This window comes from Podarcis liolepis, assembly GCF_965112155.1.
Source record: "Podarcis liolepis genome assembly, chromosome: 6".
NCBI lineage: Eukaryota > Metazoa > Chordata > Lepidosauria > Squamata > Lacertidae > Podarcis > Podarcis liolepis.
Window position 1 is genome coordinate 89,155,457 of NC_139559.1, and position 18,937 is coordinate 89,174,393.

The 18,937-nt window shown below is 48.0% G+C and overlaps 1 protein-coding gene across 2 annotated transcripts in view; it reads left to right on the forward strand.

Moving 5' to 3' along the window:
* Positions 1-18,937, forward strand: part of TMEM121 (transmembrane protein 121) — a 31,115-nt gene extending 12,178 nt beyond the window's left edge. Inside the window, exons 2-3 of one of the 2 annotated variants that reach the window (XM_083506860.1) lie at positions 15,086-15,968; positions 16,116-18,937. In XM_083506860.1, the coding sequence (XP_083362986.1) occupies positions 15,831-15,968; positions 16,116-16,769 (792 nt within the window). In that variant the 5' untranslated portion in view covers positions 15,086-15,830 and the 3' untranslated portion in view covers positions 16,770-18,937. Of the gene's footprint in view, positions 1-15,085 lie in introns of both variants that reach the window. The other variant, XM_083506859.1, reaches the window with a different exon arrangement.

Below are 18,937 nucleotides of genomic sequence, written 5' to 3' on the forward strand. Positions count from 1 at the left end.
CCCTCCTCTGGACTTGTTTTACCTTCTTCTGCTGAGGTTCCGAGAAATAGGCACAGTATTCCTCATGAGGTCCGATCAAAGCAGACTAGAACAGTACCATTATTTCTAATGATCTGAACTCCCTACTTCTCTTGATCCAGCTTAGAATTGTGTTAGCCTTTTTTTAGCTTGTCACCTAGGTATTTATCACATCCTCTGTTTGTGGATCCAATTTTCCCTACCTGTAAAAAGAGCTTTATATTTATCTGTTGACATGCAAGTTGTTTGTTTGGGTCCATCCTATTCTCTTGGATCCTGTTTCTGTCTCCTAAGGCATTGGCTATCCCTCTCGTCTTGGTGTCATCTGAGAATTTGATGAGCATCCCTGCTTTTCCTTTCAACGAGTCATTTATAAATGTGTGGAACAGCTCTGCACCCGGGACAGAGCCCTTTGGCCCTTTGCTTGTCAGAATGACAAAGAGCTATTGATGAGCATGGTTTGGTCCAGCAAGCATCCCCTATCAGCACTGTCTAGCCCACATTCTGACAATAACATCACAGCACACTTTGTGGAAAGCCTTGCTAAAGTGAAGGTATACTAAATCCACAAAAATCCCCCGATCTATCAGGCTAGTAGAGCTATCAAAAAGGGAGATAAGTTTAGTCTGGCATGACTTCTTGGTTTATGGGTTGCAGGTGTTTGCTGTGGTGGCAGCCGGTGGTGGCTTTACCCCCCCCCCCCATAGGCAACTTTTTAAAAAACAGGGGGGAAAGTTTCTGTTACACCAGATAGGAAACAAAGTGGAAGCAGACCATGAGAAAACTATACGAACCCCTAGGATTTTAAAAAAACTGCCACCTACTTTAACTAGATGCAAAATATCACCTGAACTGAGATATTATATTTAAATTTTAAAAGACAGTTGAATACAGTGGTACCTCGGGTTACAGACGCTTCAGGTTGCAGATGCTTCAGGTTACAGACTCCGCTAACCCAGAAATAGTATCTCAGGTTAAGAAATTTGCTTCAGGATGAGAACAGAAATCGCGCGGCAGCAGCGGGAAGCCCCATTAGCTAAAGTGGTACCTCAGGTTAAGAACAGTTTCAGGTTAAGAACAGACCTCCAGAACAAATTAAGTTCTTAACCCGAGGTACCACTGTACTTTAAATAATTGGTTGTTAATTTACTTAGACTGCAATCCTACACCAGGTCTATGGCTACTGGAGGAGAGAAACTGCTGGAAAGATCCAGAAAATGTGCCAGGGTTATCCACCAACGCTGGATATTAATGGGAGGAGAAATGAAGGGAAACCCCTCAAAACAAAAGGGGGTGGGGACAACGACCCAGAAAAGTCCCTCTTCCTACTTGGTCAAAAGGGTTCTGCCACAGACCCTCCTCACTGCCTTGAAGATTGATCAGTAATAATTCTGAACCAGAAATCACAGGCTCAGGATTTTAAGAGCTCTTCTGTAATAACTGTGAGAACCCAAAATCTGATGAGAACAAGAAACCGGAAACCTTACGGAAGCAGCTTCGCAAAATAAATGACCTTGGTCTCAGGGGGAGGTAATTGTGAATCCATGTCCCTTCTTTTGAAAACATTGCCGCACTGTTTGTCCTGTCTTAATGAATCCAAACAAAAATGAATCTGAAAGTGTGCCCGTTTTGTGAATTGGCATGAATTAATCTATACATACATAATGCACATCTTGCATTAAGACAAGCCGGGGGCAAGTAGGTACATTCCAGTCCTGTGATTCCATCATTCATCTAAATCATTCATGAAATGAAATTACCATGGTTAGTTTGATATGATTTGTTCTTAATAAATCCATGTTGATTGTAAATATATCATTCCTGTTTCTTCTAGATGTTAAAGTGAATTCCCCCCCTTTTTTATGTTGCTGCAATTACTTTCCAGGGATTGGACTTGCACTCAAGGCTTCGTTTGCAATTCTCCAGCCTTCTGGAAACTCGTCTCTGTTTCAATCACTTTCGGTGGTGCAATTTGTCAGGTCTTTCTGACTTGTAGTTAAAGACGCTGTTTGTGGAAGTCTTCTGCCATCCTGTCTTTCTGCCATATTTTTCCTCGGTTGCTACTTTCCCTTCATTGAAATGAAGCAGAGGGTGATAAATAGGGCAGTGCTGTGCTGGGGGGGGGGGAGAGAGCTAAATATGGACAGGAAGGGTGCGCAGAACGGAAGGCATTGCAGCTTTTAATGCTCTCAAACCGGTAGCATCACTGGGAGAGAGTGTTTGGATGTTTGGAGATACAGAAAGGTAACTCCTTGCTGCAGCTTGGTTTGGAATTGGGCACAGCAAAACTGAGAGCCTTCTCTTTCAATAGATTATAGCTTGTTTAATTATGAATAAGCTCCATTCTGAAATTCAGTCCCCATCACACCTTGAAAACATGATTAAAGGTAAAGGTACCCCTGCCCGTACGGGCCAGTCGTGTCCGACTCTAGGGTTGTGCGCCCATCTCACTTAAGAGGTCAGGAGCCAGCGCTGTCTGGAGACACTTCCGAGTCGCGTGGCCAGCGTGACGAAGCTGCTCTGGCGAGCCAGCACCAGCGCAGCACATGGGAACGCCGTTTACCTTCCTGCTATAAAGCGGTACCTATTTATCTACTTGCACTTAGGGGTGCTTTCGAACTGCTAGGTGGGCAGGAGCTGGGACCGAAAGACGGGAGCTCACCCCACCGCAGGGATTCGAACCGCCGACCATGCGATCAGCAAGTCCTAGGCACTGAGGTTTTACCCACAGCGCCACCCGCGTCCCCGAAAACATGATTAGAAGCATGAATGAATGAATGAATCTTTATTTGCGTCAGCCATCGGCCATAGCAATAAAACAACAATACGATATACAAAGAATAGAAATAAAAAGTCAATTATATACAGTGGTACCTCCGGTTACGAACTTAATTCATTCCGGAGGTCTGTTCTTATCCTGAAACTGCACGCCTCCCGCTTCACACGCACCTCTAGCGCACGATTTCTGCTCGCATCCGGGGGGCAAAGTTCACATCCGGGAGCAACTGCTTCCAGATTAGCGCAGCTCGTAACGCAACTCGTGCGCAACCAGAAGCGTTCGTATCCAGAGGTATCACTGTGAAATACATTTTAGGGTTTTGAATCAATAGTCAAATAGTGGATCTTATTCTGATTGCCCCAGCTAAAAACAGGGCCGTCTTTAACAGATGCGGCACCGGGGTGCAAATATCCACCCAGCGCCCCCAAATTACCATGGATAGTGTTGGGGTGGCCATAGCTGTGCACTGCCAGCCATCGGGGGGGCGCAACTCTTCCCCATGCTGCTGTGGAAGAGCGAACCCCACAGAGGCTTGGGAGTGAAGTTGCGCCCCTCCCAAGCCTCCTCAGGAGAAGAAGAAGAATAAGAGTTTGGATTTGATATCCCACTTTATCACTACCCTATGGAGTCTCAAAGCGGCTAACATTCTCCTTTCCCTTCCTCCCCCACAACAAACACTCTGTGAGGTGAGTGGGGCTGAGAGACTTCAGAGAAGTGTGACTGGACCAAGGTCACCCAGCAGCTGCTTGTGGAGGAGCAGGGAAGCGAACCCGGTTCCCCAGATTACAAGTCTACCGCTCTTAACCACTACACCACACTGGAGGAGAGCGATCCCCACAGAGGCTTGGGAGGGAAGCTGCACGCCCGCTAGCCTTATGGTTGGCGGGGTGCAGCTGGGGGGGGCGTGCAGGGAAAGGGGAGGCCACTGGCAAAGCTGCGCAGCTCCCCCACTTGCTGGGGCGCTCCTAAGAGGCCAGCGCCCTGGCGTGATGCACCACGAAGCCCTATGAGAAAGACGGCTCTGGCTAAAAACCTTAATGATCAGAAGCATAAAAGGACCTTAGTGCCTTCCCGATCTTCCTACGAAATCTTGCAGCCTGCTCCCTAGACCTATTTAAGGTGTTGTTGATATTGACATATACAACCCTAGCTATCTGAATAAATGTGTCATTCGTCTTCAACCTGCCTAGATCAAGAAGGGATGCTCTTTTAGTGACAGGGCTGCCTTCCCCTCCTGTTGCATTGTTGCATGCCTGGTGCGCTGCCCCGTTGATTTTGTGTTGTTTTGTGTTTTTACTTTCATATTTTCAATGAATTTTATGTAACCGTGTGGTGAAGGGAGGGCTGCAAGCAGTGCTTTTTTCTGGGGGTACGCAGGGGTACGTATACCCCTAAACATTTTGTGAATGTGTGGATATATTTTTGTCCATTTGCTGGAGTTATTTTTCCTGATTTGAACTATAAAATGGTGATTTTCTTGAGTCAAAATGAGAGCACCCCTAAACATTTTTTAAAGGTTTGTACAAACAAACCATTCCTCTACCCGTGGATACCAAATTGCAGTCCTCTTTCAAATCCCACCTACTCCATCTTGCCTTGTCACTCAAATTTTCTGCAATGCAGACTCTCTATTTCCCTTCTCTTGCTGTCCAGGCTGGTAATATTCTAAAGTATCTTTCAGCTGGAAACGTGGCAGCCACTGCCTAACTCTTTAGAGAGATTGCTCTCCCAGTCGGAGCTGAAGGGGAATCTGGCAGGGGGGATGAGAGGAGATGCTCAGAGCTCTCACGGGAGGAAACTCCAGGTGACCAAATGGCAGGAGGAATTTGGCTCTGTGTGTGCATGGGGAGGGCAGGGGCAGAAGGATTTGCTGTCTTTTATATTTAAAAGCCAATTGATCAGCAACTTGTGCACATGGTGTGAAATGAGGTGCTGTGTAGAGTTGCTTAGATTCTCTCTCTCTCTCTCTCTCTCTCTCTCTCTCCATCACACACACACACACACACTTAAATTTTCTGTTTTACAATTTAGAATATTCATTTAAACAACCTTAAAATATCAATGACTTCCCTTCTGCTCTTTCCAGGGTTCATTTTGTATAACATAAATCCCTGCATATTTTATATAAACATATTATATATTATATTTTATATAATACATTCAGTATTGCGTTGTTACAGTGGTACCTCAGGTTAAGTACTTAATTCGTTCTGGAGGTCCGTTCTTCACCTGAAACTGTTCTTAACCTGAAGCACCACTTTAGCTAATGGGGCCTCCCGCACCACCGAAGCCCGATTTTTGTTCTTATCCTGAAGCAAAGTTCTTAACCTGAAGCACCATTTCTGGGTTAGCGGAGTGTGTAACCTGAAGCGTATGTAACCTGAAGCGTATGTAACCCGAGGTACCACTGTACATCCATCAAAACTTATTTACACTGTTGAATTTATCTTAATGCTGCCCACGTTTTCAAGTGCACACAATTCCCCCCCCCCCAATATATTCAATAAACGTTTTCCAATCTTCTCTAAACGTAGGTTCTTCTTGTTCTCTTATTCTATATGTTAAGTCCACAAGCTGCGGATATTCCATCAGTTTAAGTTGCCATTCTTCTTTGGTTGGGACCTCACTCGTTTTCCATTTTGGGGCTTACAAAACACGGGCTGCAGTGCTGGCATACATAAATAACCTTTTTTGACACCTGGGAATTTCAGTCTGAATTATCTCCAACAAAAAGGACTCTGGGCTTTTGTTTTTTGTTTTGGAAAAGTGCTTTTAAACATTTTTTTCAATTCATTATAAATCATTTCCCAATACTCTTTTACCCTTTTGCAAGTCCACAACATATGAAAGAACCTTCCCTCAACCTCATTGCATCTCCAACACTTATCTGATTCAGTCTTATACATCTTAGCAAGCCGACTCGGAGTTAGGTACCATCTGTAAACCATTTCAAGTACCGTATTTTTCGCTCTATAGCAGTGTTTCCCAACCTTTTTTGGGCAAAGACACACTTGTTTCATGAAAAAAATCTCGAGGCACACCACCATGCCAGATGGGGAAAGGTCACTTTTTACTTATGTAAAAAAAAATTAAAAAATAGTAACAGCATAGAAGGTAATGGTTAGGCTAGCATCCCTCTTCCAAATATGCTAGGTTTTTATTTGCAGGGACTGTTCTACATGGGAAAGCATTCAGCACTGTCATTCTCCCATCTGCCATCTGAATTGGTACTATTCTGGGCCAACTTACTCTGCTGCATGTGTAGATGAAAATGGCACCAAGTGTGGGGGAGGGGGCAGAACAGGTTTCAGATACAGGATATTAAGCATACACGTACTTCAGATTGAACTGGTTGCTTGCTTTGCAAGTTTTCATTTCCCAAATGACTGCCTTGGCAAGCGCAATACCTACCAGGCTCAACGCCGGTCTCGCGCTGCCGCTTCCCGCGCTCTCAAGGACCCGGGAGGAGGAAGGCGTGAAGGGAATCCCGAAGGCGCGAAAACCTCGCACATGCGCAGGCCTTCTGCCTGCGACAGCCCAGTAGGCCGGCCAAAGCGAGCGGCGATGGGATGTGGGAGGGAGCTCGCTCGCCGCCCCGCGTGTTCCTATGTGGGGCACGTTACAGCCCCATGACGTCAGCGCCACGCAGGCAGCCAGGCAGGCAGACGGCGAGAGCCCCGCGCTGGGCGGCCTCTCCTCGCCGCCGCCGCCCCGCCTCTCGCCGCCCGCCTCGCCCGCCTCCCTCCCACGGCACACCAGGCAACGTCTCGCGGCACACTAGTGTGCCGCGGAAGACTGGTTGGGAAACACTGCTCTATAGGACGCACTTTTTCCCCTCCAAAAATTAAGGGGAAAGGTGTGTGCATCCTATGGAGCAAATGCAGGCTCCTTGGCTTCAGCGATAGCAACATGAAGCCTCCAAAGCACAGAGGGAGCGCTCCCTCCATGCTCCGGAGGCTTCGCGTTGCTTTCTCTGAAGCCTGGAGAGCGAGAGGGGTTGGTGCGCACCGATCCCTCTCGCTCTCCAGGCTTCAGGGATAGCCGCCTGAAGCCTTCAGAGTGCAGCGCGAGTTCCCACTGCGCTCTGCAGGCTTCAGGTTCCTTTCGCTGAAGCCAGGAGAGTCTTGCTTTCCCGGCTTCAGCAAAAGGAACCCGAAGCCTCCGGAGTGCAGCGGGAACTCGCACTGTGCTCCGAAGGCTTCAGGGATAGCCGCTGCACTCCGGAGGCTTCGGGTTCCTTTTGCTGAAGCTGGGAGAGCAAGACTCTCCTGGCTTCAGCAGAGAGGGAGAGCTGCGCAGCGCCCCTTCAGCCAAGCGGGAGGAGAAATGGAAGGGGCTCCGTTTCTCCTGTCGCTTCGCTGAAGGGGCGCTGAGCAGAGAGGGGTGTGTGTTTTTCCCCCCTTGTTTTCCCCCTCTAAAACAAGGTGCGTCCTATGGTCGGGTGCGTCCTATAGAGTGAAAAATACGGTAGTTCTCTGTGCTGGTCCCGGGGGGGGGGGAGGCACTTTTACCGTAGCCAAAGTTCAGTCCAGAGTCACTAGCAGGGTAGACGATCACTAGATGAGACGCGAGGTCCGAAACAGGGAGCCGGGCGGGGGAACAGGAACGCTGTTAGGGCAGAAGCAGGAAGCCGGGCGGGGAACAGGAACGCTGGTAGGTCAGCAGCGGGCAGCCGGGCGAGGAACAGGAACACCGGAGAACCAGGAGCAGGAAGCCGGGCGAGGAACAGGCACACCGGGAGTGCAGATCTAAGTCTGGGTAAAAGCAGGTACTCCACAACGACGTTGCTCCCGCAACCTGGGATCGGGCTGCCTGACCTTTATCTTCTTCTAAGGCCGGGGGCGGTCCCGGCCCCCAGGAGCCCCGCCTCTCCTTGCCTTAAGGCGAGCACTCCTCCTGGGAGAGACCAGTTCCCTTCACCTCTCTGCCCTAAGCCTCTGCAGTTCAGGAGAGGCCGAAGGGTTACTGGGCCCCGGGGGAGGCTCACCTGTAGACACTGAGTCCTCCAGCACCTCTGGGGCCAGAATGGTTTCACCTGGTGCCTGCTCCTGAGGATCTGGCACAGGTGCAGGCTCCTTAGCATCTACGCCTTGCCCCAGTTCAGCCGGCCCTGGAGGCGGGGACTCCTGTGCTGGCTGGGATTCCTCCGGTTCACTCTCAGACTCGGAATCCCAGGCCATCACATTCTCCTTCAAGAAATAACATGTAGAGTTGCCTAGATTCTCAAGACCCCATCTTCAACCTCCCTAAATTGTCAGTGAAGTCCACAGAAGTCCCCGCCATCACTCCATGTCTTCTGCAGCACTTGGGATGGAGCTAGGAGGGCAGCGACTCTCCTCCATTCTCCTCCTTGCTCTCTCACACCACCACTGTTGTTATTCTCACAATTACCATGAATTAATGTTACTCGCTTAATACAGTTTTAGCTGCTTGGCATGTGTCACTATCAGTGCTCTGATCTCACCAGGTGGTTTCCCCCCCCCCCTCTCTCCTCGCCTCACTGGCAATACTGTCTGATCCATCCTGGAATTAGCGGCTGAGATTTTAAATGAAAATAAATGCCAGTCTTTGCTCGTGGATAATGCCTAGAAATTGGATTTGATTAACATTATTGACACTATATATTGTTTAATTAAGCACATGCCCACACAGTGCAGGATGATGGCATTTGCATGCAGGCAGAGAAGGCAAATTCAGGATTGGGATGAAGAAGAAGTCCTCTCTAGAGTGTGAATCAGGTGCTCAGATATGAGTTATGGAAAAAGAGACCGCAGGTGGGCTTGCAGCCTGGGTGGCAGCAAAGAAGAATAGATGGACGAACCTCCTCAGCAGCAAATAGCTGAAAGTGAGTGCAGCAGGCAGTGAGACAGGATTGGGTCCCTGGCACCAGGTCATTCCCATGAGCAGAAGGATTGTGCTTTGTGCTGCGAGAGCCCCAACTTGAGCTGTCTGTGGGTCTTTCTCCTGACCAGTGGCCAGAGGCTAGAGAATCGGGGCCTTCCTTGCAGCCCACTTTCCCCCTCACAGTGAACTGAGGGCCAAACTGTTAAGTTGTGGGTGAACATATCAGACGACACAGCAATTCTTCAAACAGCTCTTGTTTATTCAGAGGCCAGAACAGAACTGAACTGTTCAGTCAGCCTGCTTATATAGAGCTCCAGTACAACGTTACTGTAACAACTTTCTAAAACTATCCAATCACTGAACGTCACTTTCGATCCTTCATTTGCATAACTATCTACAGTATCCCCCTGCTGGCCCAGGGTGAGAACTTCAGTACATAACACCAACGATGTATCTTCTGTTCCTTCTTACATTAGGTTTGAAAAACAGTATTTCATATTTAAGAGCTGCACAACTATGTCTAAAGTTCCTCAAAATTGTGAAGGGAGACAAGAGTGGTCCTCTGGAACTGTTACCAGAATGTCTATATGAGCATTTATTTAATTTTTTTAAGTTGCAAAGTCACCAGTTTCAAGAAGAGTAATGCTAGATTTATGGCAGATTTTACTTCCTACTCCCCCCCTCCCCACCGTTCTACCTTCATTTTCTGTTGCTAACTCAACTAGAGATTTTGCAGCTGGGATCAGCTTGGGACGTAAGAACATCAAACATTGCTGATTCTGGCTGAACTCCGACTGGAGCTCATTTTATAGCTTACTTGAGCAAGGAAGGAATACTTTTATGCCATGATTCTGTTAGCACAACTGTCATCCAGTGAAAGCGCTAAGGAGTAATTAACAGTGACTTCCAGGTTGCTTATAGGAGAGCCCAGGGCTGTCTATTGTTTGCAAATCTCTTGCAACTTGGCCTCCCGTAAACCCACCCCTCCTTAGCTTAGAATATCAATAATAATACAGCCGTACCTCAGATCTCAAATGCCTTGGCTCCCAAACAAATCAGCTCCCAAACGATCAAAATTCGGAAGTGAGTGTTCCGGTTTTGAATGTTCTTTCGGAAGCCGAACATCCAATGGGGCTTCCACAGCTTTTGATTGGCTGCAAGAGCTTCCTGCAGCCAATCATAAGCTGCGCTTTGGTTTTCGAACGTTTTGGGAGTCCAGAACAGATTCTGTTCGACTTCCAAGGTACGGCTGTAATTTATTATGTGTACCCCACCCATTTGACTGGGTTGCCCCAGCCACTCTGGGCTGCTTACAACATATATGAAAACATAATAAAACATGAAAAAGCTTCCCCATACAGGGCTACCTCCAGATGTCTTCTTTTTTTAAAAAAATATTTTTATTAAACCATTTTAACAAAACAATTATCAATCAAAATAACCAATTACATTTCCCCCCTTTCCCCCCTTCCCACCCCCTAAGGACTTCTCTCACCTCACCTCTCTGATTTGTTTACACATATTATTCTCTGCATGTTAAAAATTGTACATATCATTACCTTATCTGTCATATTTTCTACTAATAAATTTGTGGATGCTTATTCAAAACCTGTCAAGGAGTCCAAATCATTTTGTTGTTTTTTTAGACAGTTTGTTAAGTTCCCATTCTTCCTTGAAGTCACGGTTGTCCTTATATGTCAGCTTTGCCAACTCCGCATAGCTCATCAGTTTTTCTGGCCATTGTTCTAAAGGTTGTCTTCTAAAGGTTGAATAGTTACTTATCTCTTTGACCTGGGGAGGCATCAGTTTATTCCCCCCACCCCTCCAATTATATTTAAGCAGCTTTTCAGACTTGCTCCTTTCCCCAAGGCAGTGTTCCTTATTAAAAAACCATCTCTGTCTATCTCTACAAGTGCACCTTTTCCTTTTCAGACAAATGTGGGAAAGGAGAAAGTGAGGCTAGGTGTGGATCTCTCATCCGACAGAAGCCGCTGTGTCATGGCTGCCTGCTTGGTACAATTTTCCTCTGGAGAGGAGAATTGGGGAGCATGCAAGAAGGACTGGGACAGGTGCCCAATTAAGGCTGGCCCAGATTTTTGTTGCAGAAATCAAGCCTAAGTGGGTACCCCTCACTTTTATTGTGACGCCCTAAACACACCCACCCATATATGCAGATATGGAATGGGGGCAGGGAAATAAACATTGACGTCATTCATTATCTAAGGCAAGAGTAGGCAACCTAAGGCCTATATGTTCTCTGCTTGGGAAAACAGACAGCAGCCATTGAATTGCAGTCACACCTTGGGTTATAGATGCTTGAGGTTGTGTTTCTTCGGGTTACAGACCGCCGAAACCCGGAAGTACCGGAACAGGTTACTTCCAGGTTTCAGCGGTCACACATGCGCAGAAGTGCTGAATCGCAACCCACGCGGTTCACAGATGTGCCGCTGCGCGTTGTGAACGTGCATCCTTCACGGATCATGTTCACTACCCAAGTGTCCACTGTATTATAAGCTTTATAGGAAAAATAGCAGCTTTGGGGAGGGTGAGGAGGGAAAATAGCAGCTTGGGGGAGGATTGCCTTTTTCCAGCTCAAAGAAGCAGCCTCATGGGGCTAATTTTTAAAAACAAGTGTGTGTGTGTGCGTGCACACACACACACACACACACACACAAGATCCTGAACACCTATCCCATGATGGCATGTCTGGTTGAGCTATCCCATGGAGCAATGTAGGGGTTAATCCAGGGGCAGGCAACCTAAGGCTCGGGGGCTGGATGTGGCCCAATTGCCTTCTCAATCCGGCCCGCAGATGGTCCGGGAATCAGCGTGTTTTGACATGAGTAGAATGTGTCCTTTTATTTAAAATGCATCTCTGGGTTATTTGTGGGGCATAGGAATTTGTTCATTCCCCCCCCCAAAAAAAATATATATATATATATAGTCCAGCCCACCACACGGTCTGAGGGATGGTGGATCAGCCCACGGGTGAAAAAGGTTGCTGGCCCCTGATCTAAGGTGACCTTGTTGCAGTCAACTAGCATGGCCATTCTGTAGACTCAGACTGGTAGTGGATCCCAAGAAGAGGTGGATCCCAGTGCTTGATAAGCAGAGATGCCATAATTGCACTCCCTCAGCCCTCTCCCAAATGAACAGTAGCAACCACTACTACCACCACCAGTGCCGGGTTTACGAATAAGCTAAACAAGCTATAGCTTAGGGCCCCACTCTCTTGGGGGCCCCCCAAAAAATTCAAAGGGGAAAAAAACCTGGATGTACATTTCCAAAATATAAGATAAAAAACAAATAAAATAAAACCTACAAACAGCAACAGCGTTTTGTGTTGTGTAGGCTCCTATAGCCTGCTCCCTAAAATATTACTGGTTTGCTCATTTCTGTATATAGCAGGCATATACTGTATATAGCTTGGCCCCCCAAGCAATTTGGGAAATGAATCTGTTGTGGCCTCCAGCACCTGCTGGTCAGCTTGTTCTGCCCAGGAACCAATGGAGAACTGCAACTCTCCTGAATCAACCCTTGGAGCTGTCCACTTGCTGGCTCGCGCATATGCCCTGTTCTGTTTTCTGGCCGTTGGCCGGCTCGCGCAGGCACCCTCTCTACTTTGGGGTGAAATCCTTAAAAAAAAGCTCAACAACTTTGGCCAGCTCTCATGCATCAAAATCTGGCCCTCTTCATCAAATCTGGCCCCTTTTCAAAGTTTGAACACCACTGATATATAGGGTGCCTACATTCTGCATGTGCAAATGGCTTTAGATTCCTATTAGGTCCATAAATCATCATATAGCATATAAAGGGACCCCTGGCCATTAGATCCAGTCGTGGCCGACTCTGGCGTTGCGGCGCTCATCTCTCTTTATTGGCCGAGGGAGCGGGCTTACAGCTTCCGGGTCATGTGGCCAGCATGACTAAGCCGCTTCTGACGAACCAGAGCAGCACATGGAAACACTGTTTACCTTCCTGCCGGAAGGTGCTTTCGAACTGCTAGATTGGCAGGAGCAGGGACTGAGCAACGGGAGCTCCCCCCATCGTGGGGATTCGAACCTTCTGATCGGCAAGTCCCAGGCTCTGTGGTTTAACCCACAGTGCCAAAACAGCAACCATTTGTTGTTGACAAAGGACGGGTGGACATTTAAAGTGCCCCATTACCTTCAGTAGCTTGGGTCTGCCTGCGTACTAGGGCTTGAGTTGCATGCTCCCCAATGTTTGGGTTTCCCCAGTCCAAAGTGCATGCAGGAGGTGCCTAAGATGGATGACAGACAAGCTCTGCCTTGAGAGACATGTATTATACTGAGGAAAAGAACTGCTTCATACGATATGTAGGAAGAGCCACATTGTTCTCCAGTGCGTGGCTGCAGGCTATTCAGAACAACCCACAGAAAGGCAGAGACAATTTAATTAAATATTGAAAAGTGAGGTCAAGTTATTAAAATAATTCTGCCACTTTTAGGAATAAGCTTGCCTTTGGTACCTTTGCCGCAGGCTGTTCTGCTGCGTTAATTCTGGGAGTTCCACTTTTGGCGGCCCATGCCTTGCTCTTGCCAGGCAAATTCATGAGGGAAGCAAATATGCAGATTGGGTGTCTTTGCGGACTCATCTGGGATTCGAAGCAACAAACAAACACTTTCATGCAAAACCAGAATGGAACCCCTGAAGTCATGAGCCCGACTGCCTTTGAATCTCCATTCCTTTGATCGCAACAATTGCCAATTGCCACAGCTCCGATTTCCATAGAGATCTTTGCTTGCTGCTGGGAAATGAATGAGAGCTCAGGGACTGCACGCAGAGAAAGGAATGGATCAGCATTCTGACAGCGGCTGGCCAGATGCCACAGGGAAAGTCTTAGGCGTGAAAAGGTGGCAGTATCCAGACCTTCCTGTTTGCTGGTCCCCACATCTGACTGCTCATCGTCTCTGCCCTGGGAGTGTTGAGCAGCCTTCCCCAATATGATACGCTCCCCTCCAGATATTTCAAACCAGCTGCCCTCCAGAGCTGTTCTTGCTGGGAAAGATGGAGGTTATAGTCCAAAACATCTGGAGGGCATCAAGTTGGAGAAGGCTGGTTTGTAGCCTCTGATGTATCTGTTATCCAAGACTCATAGAATCATAGAATCATAGAGTTGGAAGAGACCACAAGCACCATCGAGTCCAACCCCCTGCCAAGCAGGAAACACCATCAGAGCACTCTTGACATCTGGTTGTCAAGCCTCTGCTTAAAGACCTCCAAAGTAGGAGACTCCACCACACTCCTTGGCAGCAAATTCCACTGTCGAGCAGCTCTTACTGTCAGGAAGTTCTTCCTAATGTTTAGGTGCATCTAGATTCATTGAATCTAGATTCAGGTAGGTAGCCGTGTTGGTCTGACGCTGTCGAAATAAATTTAAAAATTGTCCAGTAGCACCTTAGAGACCAGCTAAGTTTGTTCTGCATATATGGAAATGTAAAGAAAAAGAAGGAACATTTTACCACATGTTGTGGGAATGTAAAAAAGTGAAAAGCTTCTGGGAAATGATATATAATGAGATGAAAAAAAATGTTGAAATATACATTCATAAAGAAACCAGAAGCATTTTTACTGGGCATGGTAGGAAGTGATATAAATAGAAAATAATGTAAGCTGTTTTTATATGCAACGACGGCAGCAAGAATATTATTGGCACTAAAATGGAAGCAAGAAGAATTACCGACGAAAGAAGAATGGAGGATGATATTAATGGACTATGCAGAACTAGATAAACTAACAGGAAGGATTCAGAAGACTGGTGTAGATTTACAGACTATTTGAAAAGTAATTGTGATGATCAGACTACGTTTGTAGGTTTGCAAGAAGTTTTGTGAGGTGAATTATTGGAACTATTGCAAAAATGGATAAAGGGGAGGATGGTTAGTTAAGATAATTAAAGGCAATATGAATTTAAGAAATGCATAAGAAGTGGTTAAAACAGTGGATCATCAGAGGTGCTGATGGAAGTCCAAAAAAAGATTGTATAAGTGGTGAATTTTTATGGTATGTATTATAATTTATATGTTAAAATTAATAAAAATTATTATACAAAAAGTTTGTTCTGTGTATAAGCTTTCATGTGCATGGCATCTGAAGAAGTGAGCATGCACACGAAAGCTTATACCCAAAACAGACTTAGCTGGTTTCTAAGGTGCTACTGGACGATTTTTTAATTTTCTCATGGGATCTAATAAACCCCACCAAGTGATTCTGCGAGCAACATTGGCCACGCTAGCTGGCAGCCAACTCCCCAGAAGTTTTCAGGATGCCAACAAGACTGACAAAAGCTTCTGTGATCTCCCAGCTTTGCCTAAATGAATGAAAAATGTGATGTTTACTGGTGAGGTATTAGCTCAGATTGCAATTGAATGGGATGCAGGTTCTCGATACATCCTCTCATGTCTTTTCTTTGGTTCATTTCAGATCTGAATGGATGTCTCCCGGAAAGCGATGGCTGAGCACAACCCTTGCTTGGAAATGCAAGTCTTGTTCACCATGGATCCTGCTCCAAATAGGTTTGGGTCAGGAGGAGCAGAACATGTCACAGGAGAAAGGATACCCTGGGAAATGTCTGTGCTGCTCCTGTCTGCGGCTCTGGAAGAGTCTGAGCCAGCTGAGGAGTAACATTTCCCCCTTTTACACTGATACGGCTGTCCGATAGTTTCTCTAATTGTTGAGGATCTGAACAAGTTGCTGCCAGGAGGTCCATAAGAAAGATTGCCCTCTGGCCAGTGCGGGACTCCTCTTACCTCTAAGAAGGAAATTAGTAGTGAAAAGTCAGAGAGAATCGAGAGTGGGAAGGGGCGGAAGGGGGAGGAAGGGAAAGGTCGGTGCTTTCAGGGGTACTGAGAATAGTCCTGGGCAGAAGGCAGTTCCAGTAGTGGGCAGCGAAGGATTTGCTTGAGGTCATTCCATGAAGGAACCTCCATCCACACATTACAAAGCCTTTAGGAGCAATGATTGTGTCGAGAGAGTTGTGTTTCTGGGCTACTGGAGCCTGAGGACATCACATGAAGTCTCTGGTCCATCTGCCATTGCTTTGCTGGAACTTCTTCTGCGGCAGAGGACTTCTGCTGCCCGCCTTGTGACACTCCATCAGAGATGAGCGCAGGCCTGCCTTTGTAGCAAGGAGGCCCGAGGGAAGAGTGGGCGCTTCCATCGTCTCACCATGGTGCTTCCACCCCCGGACAAGCGGCATGTGTGTCTCACCACTATTGTTATAATGACCAGCATGGCATTCATGGATGCTTATCTAGTGGAGCAGAATCAGGGGCCCCGTAAGATTGGCGTCTGCATCATCGTCCTGGTAGGAGACATCTGCTTTCTGATTGTGCTGCGCTACGTGGCTGTCTGGGTGGGGGCTGAGGTCAAAACGGCCAAGCGTGGCTATGCTATGATTCTGTGGTTCCTCTACATCTTTGTACTGGAAATCAAACTCTACTTTATATTCCAGAACTACAAGGCTGATAAGAGAAACCTGGAGACAGTGGCCAGGAAGGCACTGACCTTGCTGCTCTCCATCTGCGTGCCAGGACTATACTTGGTGCTCGTGGCTTTGGACAGCATGGAATACATCCGCACTTTTCGGAAGAAAGAGGACTTGCGAGGAAGGCTCTTCTGGGTAGCCTTAGACCTCCTGGACATCTTGGACATTCAAGCCAATCTGTGGGAGCCACACAAGACGGGGCTGCCCATCTGGGCAGAAGGTCTCATGTTCTTCTACTGCTACATTCTTCTCCTGATCCTCCCTTGCGTATCGCTCAGCGAAATCAGCATGCAAGGGGAGCACATTGCTCCGCAGAAAATGATGCTCTACCCTGTCCTGAGCCTGGTGACCATCAACGTCGTCACCATCTTCATCCGCGCCATCAACATGGTGTTGTTCCAAGACAGCAGAGTCTCCACCATCTTCATCGGCAAGAACATCATCGCCATCGCCACCAAGGCCTGCACGTTCCTGGAGTACAAGAAGCAGGTGAAGGAGTTTCCCCAAAACGCCATTGCGCTTGAGCTGCAGCAGAACTCGGTGCCCCACAACCAGACGGTCCACAGTTCGCAGGGCATTGCCCACGAGCAGTCGCCCACCAGGGAGATCTTGGACACATGACAGGGCTCCTCGGGCGTTGGCGCTCGCTCACCTTCCCTTGGCGGAGTGGGAGAGGGGGATTGTGCTCTCACCCCAGCACCCAGAGCTGCCCCCACCCCCGGCACAAGGTTCTGATCAAAGTGGTGGGACACCCCATGCATCTCAGGTATTTCCTTGGGGCCCTCTAGAAAGAAAACAAAACCAAATGGACCTCCGGAGAAGAACTCTGCCCCAGTCAGCATCTGATCTTTTCTATCTGTTTGTTACCTGTGCATCACAACATGACGGGAATGAGGATTTTTGTTATCACAGTCTTTTCTAAGGAAGGGGAGGCGAGGGCGGGGAGGGGAGGGAGAATCGGGCCTTGCACTTTTACCAGTGTCCCTGTAAACATGGGTGTCTTATTTAAAATGGCTGTGTTTACAGTTTCTTATTTTTAAGACGAAAAAGCCACCCGTTTGATCATTGCTGGGAACTCCAGCAGAGTCTGAACGTTTTTATAACATCCGGCGGCAGCTCCTGGCTCTCTTCAGGTGTAGGTGCAAAAGTTGAGGCATGGCAATTCGCTGGGAAAAGAGGACCTCCAATGTGGCCAAAGTGCTAAGGCAGCCACGCCAGGAACAGCGTTTGACAGCCAACGGAATGCTTTGTAAGGGTCATTCTGATGCTTTGTCAAATAATTCTGCACAAGGTTCCTGGTTTTATTTTATTTGGGGGTTGGGGGGGTAGGATGATTTTCTCATTTTCCAACTCTCAGTCCTGGTGGCTTGATTTTTCTGGGGGGGGGGGGGGCGTGTTTTGCCAGAGGGGGTCAGGGTGAGGAGAGCGGCCGGATGGGGCTACAAGTGGAAGCTGCAACCCTAAGGGTGATGCCGGTTCATTTTTATTCTAGCAGCAGCAGCAGCAGCTGAATTTAAAACAGGGCTGCTTTTGTATAAACCACACAGTCTTTCTCTAGGCGAGAGCAGGAGCCGGTCCCTCTGTGCAGGTCAGAGGAGCAGCGGTCAGATCCAGCAGAGAATGGGCAGCAGTCGGATCCAAGCACCATGAAAACGCTACCAAGACTGGAGGTCCCAACCAAGCCGAAATAAGGTCTTGCAGTGTCCCGCTTTGAAGCTGCTAGCAGCAAATAAGGCTGACATCCAAGCAAGGCCGTGTCCCAGTGACCCCTCCCTTATCGGTGATCTTTTCTCCTATTTCCACACAAAGCTCTGGCTTCTCCTGGGCAGCCTCGCAGTGTCTGGGGGCAGCTGCTCCCATTGCATGTGTCATGCGCCATGTGCCCTACCCCCTTCAGCCATGAGGCCCATTGCTCACTTGCCCCATTCAGCTGCACAGGAGAAGGGGTCCCGTTTGGCGGCCTGCTGCCATAGCCCAAGTGGTCCAGTTCCCAATTCTGCTGAGGTTGCCACCAGCCCGTGTTTTCATTGTACATTTTGATACCTCGGCCTGGGTGTCAGAACAGAATACATCAGTTCCCTTATGCAAACCAACAATGGGATGCCTCTCTGAGGAGGTGGGCCTTGGTGCAAAAGGAAGAGGGCTGGCAAACCCCATGGGCTGCCATTTCTTCCTCTAACCCACCCCCAACCGGGCAAGCAATACCCAGCCATTGTGTTCCATGCCACCAATTGGATGGTAGAGGAGGAGAGGGACCCCGAGGCTAAGCGGCAGAGGAAAGGTTTGAGTTTTCTGACCCATGGAATTGTCGCTCCGCCAAGTAATGGCGGGGAGAGATATGAGGAGATGGAAACAGAGGGCGAGCAGAGGAGGGGTGTGTCCGGAAAAATGTGGGTGACTCAAGGGGGTCTGTGCTGCAGAGTCTTGCTTTGCAAGGTGCTGTGCATGGGAGCAGCAGCTTCTTGGGTCCTGAAACCCTCCCCTGCCTCCAGGGGGACCTTCATTGCATCTCCACCACTCCTGCGAAGCCTCTACTCTCAGGCCATAACAGCAGGGTGTGTGTTTTGGAGTCATCCAGCTGCAGCCGTCCTCAAAAAGGAATTACAGAAAGGTGCCAGGCTCGCCCAACAAGAGGGTGCTCTCAGATCACGTTATCACTTGCCTGGGAAGCAACACAGTTCCGAGGGAAAGTTTGGTCCCTGCACAGGACTCTGTTTTTATTTTGTTTGAAGACGGTTCTGTTTTTATGTAATAAAGGGTTCTGGACACCCAGCGGGCAGCTGCTTTCA